The following is an 11,254-nucleotide window of genomic DNA, read 5'->3' as shown; positions in this document are numbered from 1 at the left end:
TTAGGATTTAGGTGTTGTAGTAAGTACTCCGGCTAAATTTTTTAGGGCATTGTATGTTATTGCAAAAAAGGATTATAACAGTTACGTGTTATTCAGGAACCCATTTAATCTTTGTCACCCCTCTCTGTTGAGCAAAACAACCACGTGAAAGATGTTGTCGAGTCGCAGGATTCTCAAGCTTTCTTTTCTCTTTTGTCCACGGAAAATAATGGGATTATTTCTACAGGCTTTCGGAAGGTAAGCGAATCTGTTAATCATTGTCAACTTTTTCAAGCTTCATATTGTTTGGTTAAATACTGCTATTTGGTGTTCACTAGGGTCAATTTATCTAGGCGTTTTTTATTGAGCTGATGAAGGTAGGAACGGCATGAGGAGTACCAGTGGGATTGCTTTTACATGCGATTAAGACAAAGGGAACTTCTGCACCTCTTCGTCTTGCGTAGCTGAAAGGATTGGTAAACACCCTCTCTATATTAATTTGCAATTTTTGTGGTTTGTTATATTTTCCTGTCTTTGTAATATATTGTGTTTTTTATGATTGAATGTGATACAATTCCCAGAAACTAGCCTTCTCTTTTTTTTAGTAAAGAGATGTATTGTCGCTAGCTGGGTATCGGAGGTCGTAGTAGGAGACCGCGAATCCCGTGTTTGAGACTGGTGAGTAACGGCTAAAAGTTGGAGTATTTGTCTAGGTTGGTAACTTCTTCTATTCCTATTTTCCACTACAACAACTAATAATGGTCTTTGTTTTTGGCATATTTCAGGTATCTCCATTTAATTTACTTTTCTGATCGGAATTTACTTTCCATGCCGAGTTAGGGTTTGTGATTTGAGGTTTGTAACTTACATAATAGAGCGTCATTATTTTACTTACATTCAACTGTGTTCATTTGGTATTGAGTTCATTATCAAGATGATTACTTTTTTGTATTATAGTGTTCTTCAAAATTCACTATTATTCGGCTTTGAAATAGTGAGCGTCATTATTTATGGTGCTGTGGTTGACACAACTGTAATATGTTTAGATGTTCTAGCATGGGACAACGCTACATATAGCTGTCCATGTGTGAAGCATGGCTTGGGGAGGTATACAACTATTTGAATTGGCTGAGAGTTTGGCCTTGCGACTTGTTGATTGTCATTGTAAAGCTAAACTTAAGTGGAAACTGATTCCTCTGGAATTGGAAGGGGTAGTTAGCCAATGCTGATGGTCGCAGCTTAACACACGGAATAAAAACATGCCCCCCTTTATGATGGCATGTTGTTATGAAGCATTCAATCAACTTAGGGCTAAACCGTTTGCACAATAGCCGAGTTCCATGGACACTTTTCCTTTAGGATAAGCTCTAAGAGTAATATTGCTTTTCCTGGTAAGCCACGGTTTGTGAGAATTTAATATTGGCTCATTTCATGTGTCTTCTTGGACTGTCAACATTCTACCTCTGACCCTATTTCTTTAGTGCTTGTTAATCTTGGTAATTGTGTTTTCTCTATTTATTTTATCAGAAAACTCATGGATTTCAAAAATTCCTCAGAGATGCTGAAGTAATCCTTGTCGATCTTTTTCTTCTCCATTATTCATTTGTCTTACTTTTTGCTTTAATTTGTGGTCATCCTTTTCAACTTTCTGTTATATGATTTTAACATACTGTATTACTTTTTGTTAGGTATTTGGATAAGCAGAAGGAGTTTCTGGAGGATGTTCACAAGAAAATGTGTGTTGAATGGCATTGACTTCAGGTACTTAATTTACCTTCCAAAAGTTTATTTTGACTGATCTTAAAATGTTACCATTGAAATGCTAATTCACGTAACTAATAACAAATGACTGTCATTAGTTAAATATGCACCGCCACTTGACAAAACAACAATGTGCTATTTCCTATTGAGCCATAGACTCGGTAATCTTTGTGAAATGCACATAGTAATGTTGTTTTTGGTAATTTAGTGTGATTGTGTCAGATAGTAGCGGCATTGTTGCGGTCAGAGAATAAAACATGTATTAATAGTGATGGGATAGCCATATTAGTAATAAATGCTAACGAAACAAGTTTCTGCTTAGTAAATGGTTCATGTGATGTATGCTTGAATTCAGTTAACCTGGTAGTTGTAGCATAAATACGCATACTGTCCAAGCTCCGATGTCAACATGGATGTTTACACTAAGTAAAGTCAATCAATTTGCTTAAAAATGGCCTTCTTCAATGCAAAAATTTAACCCAAGTGTATTTTATTATGGATAATAGGACTTAAGATGTTAGAGACACCATGGTTGGTCACGTGCATCTGGGAAATAGTTAGCACTTAGCACCCTGCTTAATCTCTAGATTTGTTTGATTAATGATCATATAGTTAAAATTGCCGTAAAAGTTTTGAGTGTTGAATAATTGTTAATGGTGTAATTGGTAGTATCAAGAAATGGGTGAATGATATGCAAGGCATGTGCTTTATTCTGGGTTTCTGTTACTACTACTTCTCGTGTTGACTGTGTCTCACTCAAAATGTGTACTCTTCAATCTCGATATTACCGTATTTTCTGAACCATAAACAATAGCATGACGCCAGTACCGCACGCGTAGGGCACTGTCTTTGATAAGAAGGCTCAACTTTTGAATTAATAAACTTCTTTTTCATAAGCCTATTAGTGTCCTGTTCAATTCCAATTATGTGGATAATGGATAATTAGTCCTTAAAAGAAGCCTGGCTTTTTTTGGGGTGCATAAGGGTCAGTATCCATGTAACTTTTTTTGTGCAGGTCGGTGATAAATACCTCAAAGAAAATGGGTTGCATTACCCGGAAACATATGCCTGCAGATCTTTCTCATATGAACGTGTTTCATAGGTTGCGTTAACTAAAGTCATATTGACGTGTATAATGGCCTTTGTCATTCTTAATTATCATTAACTATTATCGTTCACTAATTATCTTAATTATCATTAACTATTAACGCAGCCATGACCATGAACGAGCGTCCAACAGGGATAAGGATCGGAGTGATCGCAGAAGCAGAGATTGTGATAGGTATGGTGACAGAGATCGTGGTTACGACAGTTGGGATAGAGAAATGCTAAAAGTCGGCGCCGATCTAGGGAACGCTTTAGGGATTATGGCCGTGATTATGATCGTAGCAGGTATTATGAATCTCCTTTATTTAGTGAGACGGAATTTTCTGATAGTTTGTATTTTGACTCAAAAGTTAATGTCTTTTGGCAGCCGTCGCCAATTTTATAACCGCTAAAACCTAACGTTTTTGAATAAGATCGGATAAAACCCTTAATATTCTAGCGCATTCCTTTCTCTCTTTCTTTGCTTCGGAGCCCATGTTTTTTTTGTCCAAGTTTTAATCAATTTTTGCTTTGTCTTAGTTCAACTTGGTTGTTTTGGTAATCCCTGGATTCTTTCAGCTATGCATGTTCTTTATTTTGATCATATAAATTAAATGGGTTTATGTGTAGAATAGATGCACAAATGATTTGGCAGGTTGGTTGATTACTATAATTTGGTAAGTGTAGGTGGTGGTCTCATTTTTTATGTATGTGTCCCAGGTGCATTTATACAGGAAGGATGCAAGAAAACTTGCTAATGTGGAAGCGGTTAACGCATATGATCATGTCTCCGCTATTCTTACTGCACTCTACCCATAATTTGTCCAATCAAATTGCTGCAGCCTAATCGTCCCACCCCGTGTCAACGCTAATAAAAAATATTATTAAATATTGTCCCATTATGTGACCTATATGTAACATAAATAATGCTAGATGGCTCCATCTTTAAGCGTTAGTTTGAGAAGTTTCTCTACTGAAGCAGGTCTCTCTAGACTAAATGTAAGAAAGAATTATCTCATGTTAGGGTGGCCTAGCAACAGTTGCACGGAAATGTATATGAAATTCGGAAGCAAATAAGCAGCTTATTGTGTATAAATAACTACGTTGTTCTCCTTTATATATTTTTCACGCTGTCCCATTATAATCCTATGTACCGTGTATATTATTGCCTTTATTATGAATTTCACCATGTATGGTAATGCTCCCCTACTATAATGCTGTCAACCAGCCCATATGGCCGCTACATGGTTTAGGCCAGATTGGCAAAGTAATTCACAAACTATTTTGTACACATATGCACGACACCTACACAATATTACTATCAGAAATTTATAAACAGTAGGCCAAATTGGGGCTCCGCGCCCGGGAGGGCGCGGCGCAACAACTAGTATATTAAAAAGTCTAGGGTTTAGATTCACTAGGTAGTTATTCGGGGGTGACACTTAACTTATTAATAGAGCTAATTATGTTGCTTAAGGTTATATGATCGGTCGATTCAATATTCCTTTAAATCTAATTTAAAATGCAATCGCTATCATTAAATTATCTCTATTCAATTATCGCAGCCTATATTGACTCTAACCCAGTCGGTAAAAGTGTCAATTCGTTATACTAATCAATTAACCCTTGCCAATAATTAACTAACTAGATAAAGAATAATAAACTGAACAACAACGAATAAGCAATTTTAACTATCAATTCATTAATTAATTCCCCCTTCTAACAACTAGATCCTCATTCACCCTAGATAAGAGAATTAACTACTCATATTAAAGGGAAGAACAACAATAATAATTGATGAAAACATAATTAAAAACAATAAATTGATAGATGAACCATCTCAACAAAAACCTTAAGGTGATGGTTGAAGCCTAACTATTATAATTATTCTTATTACGCTCCCTCACTCAAATGCCCGTCGGGCTTGAAGAGTGGTTAGTTGTGCACCGGCTCCCCCATACCGTGTGCTGAGTTTCCACTTCGAGTTTTTGAGGAGTTTTGAGGTTGCCAGGAATTGAACCTGACCTTCGGTCACAGCTCTGATACCATGATAGAGGAATCATCTCAACCAAAACCTTAAGGTGATGGTTGAGGCCTAACTATTATAATTATTCCTATTATAAATAAGAACAAAGAAATAAAAGCATGAACTAAATTAATAATTAATGAGGAAAGATTAAGTACCTTAACTAATAGTGAAGAACGGAATTTAGATCCAAAAGTAAGAACAATAATCTAAACTAAAAGTATTTTGAGAGTTTTGTAGGGTAGCAATACGAAACTAAGTAAAATAAAGCGTAAAATAAACTAGGGTACGGTTTAGGTATTTATAATAAAACATAACCGACTTAAGGAAAATTGCGGAAAATATGGAATCGAGTGGTTCCTCGATCGAGCCCCAACGTACTCGATAGAGTACATGCTTCCTCGATCGAGCCCAACTCCAGTTGATCGAGGCACTAACTTTATTTCAGCCTTTTTCTTCGTGTTGTCTTCTTAACTTCTCTTCCTTCATTCTTATGGATTCTCGTGTCATGCTTCGTGTATTCCTTCATCCTTACTCCGCGATGCCCATTTCATTCCTTTGCTCCTCAAATGCATCATTCCTGCATTAAACATCAAATAGCGGAAGTATCGACATTCTAACATAAAAGGCATGTAAATGATATAATCTAGCACGAAAACCGTATCAAAAGCAACTAAGGGGAGGCATAAATATGTATATAATTATGACTCATCAATTTCGTTGACAAATTCTTGAATCATAAGTTTAAGACACGTCTCTCTACTTTTTGAGACATGTGATAAGGAAAGGACTCTTTCCATATGTGTGTGTTGACAGTTAGAAAATTTGTCAAATTCTAACCTTATTGGTAATTTAGTGTCAAAGACCCGAAAATCTCAACCCACGACCCCAAAACCGAACCCGAATTGAATTGTTAATTTAGGGTCGAAAGCCATCCCGAAATGGTCAATCAATTGAATTAAAGATTAATCAAGAATTTTATTAAAATTAATATTTATATATTACATTTGAAATAATAATTAAAAATAATTAATTTTAGTACTTTAAATTATAAAAAAAAAATCAATTTTATATAACTTTTATAATCTTTAATGATAAATAATTATTAAAATAACTTAATTTCAATAATTGCATCAATATAATTAATGTAACTATTTAATATGATTAAATATTAATATAAATTATGTTTTAATTTGAAGAAAAAATTAATACTTTTTTCGATTTAAAATGGCAAAAATAAAAGACGATATTACGAACTATTTTGAGCCCGTATTCTAACCCTTTCCCGTACTTGTATGTGACCCGACCGGATTTGACCGAGCCGTATTCTGGCCCTACCCGAACCATTTGGACATTGCTTCACATTGGTAGAATTAGAGTGAGACAACTAGTTTATAAGTTAGTGGAATACTCTTCCTATTACCGGCCAATTGCGTTTAGGATTGAACCTCACTTGCTTGTGGACCGGTCTTCTACACCAACTTTTATAAGTCGAATGCGAAAGAGATTAGTATTAGAGCCGATGGTTCGACTTGGAAATGTAAAGTGCGATGGTGCTCGAGATGATGCGGAGCACGGTCGTGGTTACCGTTCTCACTTTTTGCTATTTACTTCACATTTGCTTTTTGGAGGTCAAAACTACCAAACTTTGACGGTAAATATATTAGAGGATAAAAATTATTACTCTAAAACTAAAATATCTACATTTATCATTAAACCATCTTTAACAAAGTATTATCTTGACCAAAAAAAGTAATATATTACATTAGTTTAGACCCCGTGCAATAAATGCACGATATATATAGTTTTTTGTATAAATAAATTACTTATAAAATAGTGATACTTCATTAAATGTTCATATTTCTCGTTATTGTATTTTGCTTTATTTACAATTAATCAAGAGAATTAAGTAATGTACTGAAATGTATTTTAAACAAAATATATTTTTAACCACAAAGCTAATGATTTCAATTATTAAATTCTCTCTGTTTTTTTTTTTTTTTTCATAAAAGTAATAATAGTGATTTACAGTTTTGTTTTACATGTAGTATATATATGTATCAAATCATTATAAAATAATAGTATAAATAAAAGATTTAGTAATTTATAGTTTTATATAAAATTTATTTATATTTTAATTAAGAGATTATAATTTAGAGTTAGGTGAAAATAATATAATTTGATTAAAAAATTAACTTTAATTAAAAGATAATAATTTAATGAAAAAAAAATGTAATTATTGGTTTCCTTTTTTTAGTAAATACACATAATTATAGTAAGCTTCCTTATTTAAAAAAATGCTTTTTGTAGGGAAAAATGTTTGAATTTCTATTCTTTTAGTAAATAGAGGATGTTGAAAATTAATTTCAAAGTTCCGAACAAATGAGAAGAAAATAGAGAAATGGAGGGAGTACTAGTTTGGGTCCTGATTCTAGATTTACGGTGTCACGTCTTATCGTATTTACAGATCATGTTTTAGGCCATGTTTTTTTTCTGCTGAACTGAACTGAGCTAAATTTAATAGAGTTGAACTGAACTGAATAGAGCTGAATTGATCTGAAGTAAGAGTTACTTTATAATGAGAAGAGTTGAACTGAACTAAACTAAACTAAACTTAATTAAACTGAAATGAGTAGACCTAAACTAAACTGAAATGACTTGTAAGCCAAAAAGAGCATAGCCTTATTATTGTATTTACGGGTCATGTAATACCTTCAAAGAACGTGGTTGCTCATTCATGGACGAGTTTCACTTTTCCATGGACTTTTTTTTTTCATTATGTTTCCATAGTATGTCCTTTGCCTAATTCTCTCTAATCTCTCTAATTCTCTTCTCACAAAATTAATCAAATCTACAAAATTAATCAAATTTGCCATATTACACAATTGTGGATGCTAATTCTCGTATCGATCACATAATAATTCTAATTATTAATTTTATGAAGCATATATTGGAGTAAAATAAAGAGGTGGTCCATAATCATCCCAAAACAGGCCACAAAAACGCAGCAAGAACAGCAACAATTTCAATGTAATTCGAGACCTTTGCAAATGACACAAAACTAACATAAAAATAGACCTAAAATCGGGCTAAGGATAAGACGGTCCCAGAAATCGCTTGGATTTACCTCACCCTCGCATTACCATGAGTAAACGAGAAAGAGAGGAGGAGCCACGACCAAGAACAAACCCATCTAACAAACGACACAATACAAAACCAAATTAAAATAACAAAAGAAACAGTTAGGCAGACTGTTTAATCACCATTGAAACAGGCTGTTTTCATGTGTGTCTATTGTTTCGGTTTGGGGGCTGTTTTGGGGGATTTATTTGTGCAACATAAAATGGAAAAGATAGAAGGATATGACTTGAGCGAGATCACGAAGCAAGCTCAAGACTCGGAATTTCGTTCAAGATCACTAAGCATGAACTAATTCCTCCTCAAACACTAAGTAATGAGGGATTTTCCGCACTAAGCAAAAGGAAATGCCCAAACACTAAGAAAGAGACTTAGGGTTTTCAAAACCTCATATATTCATCTCAAACATTCTGATTTTTACAAGGGATAAGTGAGCTCTATATATAGAGACTCAAGTTGAATCTTGACCATACATCTAACATTAAATTCTAGGGCCATAATTAAAAGAGAAACAACTAAATCCTTGTCATCCATCTAAGACTTAATCTAAAGGCTTGCAAAAGTCTTCTAATGGGACATAAAACACACAACCCTAAGGCCTTACAAGCTGAAAATTAAAAGACTATAAACAAAGGACAATAAAGTGGGTTGTTAACCAGACAAAATGCAAAGTTGAAATATTGCAAAAATAAGACAAATAGGACACTTCTTGGCAGCAGCTTTGGGACGTCCTTTTGGCTGCAAAGTTGTTGCTCAAGATTCCTTACTTTCTTGGCATCTTGCTTGTACAAAATGGGACAATTTTGTGTCATTTTCTCTTGGAATATTGTAATTGTGCTCTTTAAATTGCTTGGTAAAACCGGTTGTATTAACTAAATAATTCGGCCAACCACATTTGTTTCATATATTATATCAAGTAAGGAATTGATTTACACTAATTAAATTAGGGCATGTTTAAGGAATTGATTTACACAATTATGGATGCAAATCTGCAATTTCAGCACCAGTCTTGGGCATATCAGTTGGTGAATATACAAAACCGATGAGATTTTCAATTATGGATGCTAATGAGGGAAACCCCAGTAATAATTCTAATTCAATCGCCCAATGTGATGGATTTTTTTTTTTTTTTTTTGAAATAAACCAAAGCGGTTTATCATATATTAATTAAATCCTGTTCCGCAACATTCACAAAAGACAACGGGAAAGCATCCAACCAAAACCTCCTACCTATGATCCATGGCGAAGCATGAGCTACTAAGTGAGCTAGCTTATTACTATCCCTACGAGTATAATTAAAAATAACAGAATCAAAAGACGGAACTAAACTTAAAATTTCTTTATAAATGAGAAAAATATCGCTACGTCCCTTCTTTCCTCCCTGTAGGTCAGCAACCACGTTAAGGCAATCGCTTTCGACGATAACATTCCGCATCCCAACACGCCGAGCCTCCTTCAATCCAAGTAGAACAGCCTCCGCCTCAGCCATTTGCACGGGCCAAACACCCTCGGCCTGAACCGACACTGCCCAAGCCACTCTTCCATCACCGTCCCTGCAAACTGCTCCCAAACCTACACCCATACCCTCCTTAACGCCTGCGTCAACATTAATCTTCCAAACACCGCCACTCGGCCTACTCCAACGACCCTCCTCCACCGAAGCTCCCCGCCTCCTTTGCTCCTCAGACCTATCCTCCGTTAGGCATTTCATTTCCCAAACCACATCCGTCACCCTCCTAACAACTCTCTCGCTCGTCCACATCCCATTGTCAAATAACAATTTATTTCTCTGTTCCCAAATCACCCAACACGAAGTCATAAAAAGAATCCGTTCCTCCACCCCCATAGCACGTATCTCGACCTCCACCCACTCCCTTATACGCAAATTTCTATGACTCCTAAAAACCTCCAGCCCCACCATTTCCCAGACCTCTTCATTCCAGCCGCAATCTCGAACCATATGGATACAAGACTCCTCGCCATCGTGACACTTAGGACAAGAACAATCGAAGTCCCGAACCCGGGCCGAAATATTACTTTTAACCGGTAGCGCATCACTACACAGCTGCCACATGAATACTTTAATTCTTGGTAATACCGGTGTGCTCCAAATCGCCTTCCAAAGCCAGCTCCCCATCGAAGTATCGGACTGCTCCCCTTCATCACTATCCTCCGCAGCTAACAACCGGTATCCCTCCCGAACCGAGTACTCCCCGTCACGCATTCCATCCCAACACCAACTGTCCTCCTGGGCTAACTCACTCAGCCTTATACTCATAATCCTCTTCGCTTCAAAAGGTAGAAACATAGCTTCAATCTTCTCCCTATCCCACCTTGCCTCCCCTGCCACCATCAACTCATCAACCTTCATCTCCCGATCGAAAACACCTCGCGGTGAGATCACACACCTGGAAGACGTACCAGGTATCCACGGGTCCAGCCACACCCTCGTTCCCTTCCCGTCACCCACCCGCCTCCGGACACCCAACCCCATCACATGCTTTGCATCACAGATACTCCTCCAAGTATAACTTGAATTATTCCCTACCACAGCATCCATAAAAGAACAATTCGGAAAATACTTGCCCTTCAGTACTCGGACCATCAAGCTCTCCTCATTACAAATCAACCGCCAGGCTTGCTTAGCTAAAAGAGCTAAATTAAACTTACCAAAATCTCGAAAACCCATCCCCCCTTAGCCTTTGCGCGACACATTGCCTCCCATGCCACCCATGATATTTTCCTTTTCCCATTCTCCGAACCCCACCAAAATCTCGAGACAATAGAACGAAGCTCGTCACAAAAATTAGCTGTTAACTTAAAAACACTCATCGCATAAGTAGGAATAGATTGGGCAACCGCCTTTATCAAAGTCTCCCTACCCGCTCGGCTAAATAACTTACCACGCCAACCTTGCATCTTACTATTCAATTTGTCACGGACAACCTTATTAAGAACCTGTTTAGAATGACCGATAACCGTTGGTAAACCTAAATACTTCCCTTGCTCCTGCACCACCTGAACACCCAAAACCGAAGCCACCTTATCCCTTCGCCAAGCAGCTGTACCCTTGCTAAACGACACTGTAGTCTTCTCCTTACTAACCAACTGCCCAGAAGCACTCTCATACTGACCCAACAAGTCCATGACAACCCGGGCCTGAGTCTCGTTAGCTTTAACAAAAATTAAACTATCGTCTGCGAAGAAAAGATGTGAGACAACCGGCGAAAGCGGTGCCACCCGGACTCCATGAAGCACCCCCTC

At 36.6% G+C, this 11,254-nt stretch overlaps 1 protein-coding gene across 3 annotated transcripts; it reads left to right on the top strand.

The window, feature by feature from the left end:
• Positions 1-1,231: 1,231 nt before the first annotated feature.
• On the top strand, positions 1,232-3,920 carry LOC141656246 (uncharacterized). 3 transcript variants are annotated; one of them, XM_074463073.1, is made up of 5 exons: positions 1,232-1,370; positions 1,507-1,545; positions 1,668-1,740; positions 2,954-3,132; positions 3,561-3,920. In XM_074463073.1, exons 3-5 carry the CDS (start codon positions 1,700-1,702, stop codon positions 3,671-3,673), a joined length of 333 nt encoding a protein of 110 aa, XP_074319174.1. In that variant the 5' UTR covers positions 1,232-1,370; positions 1,507-1,545; positions 1,668-1,699; the 3' UTR covers positions 3,674-3,920. The 3 variants fall into 3 exon arrangements, with proteins under 3 accessions (XP_074319174.1, XP_074319173.1, XP_074319175.1); XM_074463072.1 differs by lacking the exons at positions 1,232-1,370; positions 1,507-1,545; positions 1,668-1,740 and adding an exon at positions 2,620-2,842; XM_074463074.1 differs by lacking the exons at positions 1,232-1,370; positions 1,507-1,545; positions 1,668-1,740 and adding an exon at positions 2,624-2,842 and having other exon boundaries at positions 3,547-3,920.
• The last annotated feature ends 7,334 nt before the right edge of the window (positions 3,921-11,254 follow it).

Source organism: Silene latifolia, chromosome 5 (genome assembly GCF_048544455.1).
Source record: "Silene latifolia isolate original U9 population chromosome 5, ASM4854445v1, whole genome shotgun sequence".
Classification (NCBI taxonomy): domain Eukaryota; kingdom Viridiplantae; phylum Streptophyta; class Magnoliopsida; order Caryophyllales; family Caryophyllaceae; genus Silene; species Silene latifolia.
The sequence above is the reverse complement of the archived record's forward strand: the minus strand, read 5'-3'. Positions and strand labels throughout refer to the sequence as shown.

Bases quoted from the DNA above. Each gene is read 5' to 3' on its own strand.
- LOC141656246 (XM_074463072.1), top strand. From the start codon at position 2,781: ATGGGTTGCATTACCCGGAAACATATGCCTGCAGATCTTTCTCATATG. The intron at 2,843-2,953 runs GTTGCGTTAACT...CTATTAACGCAG, and splicing joins CATATGAACGTGTTTCATAG to CCATGACCATGAACGAGCGT. The intron at 3,133-3,560 runs GTATTATGAATC...GCATTTATACAG, and splicing joins CGTGATTATGATCGTAGCAG to GAAGGATGCAAGAAAACTTG.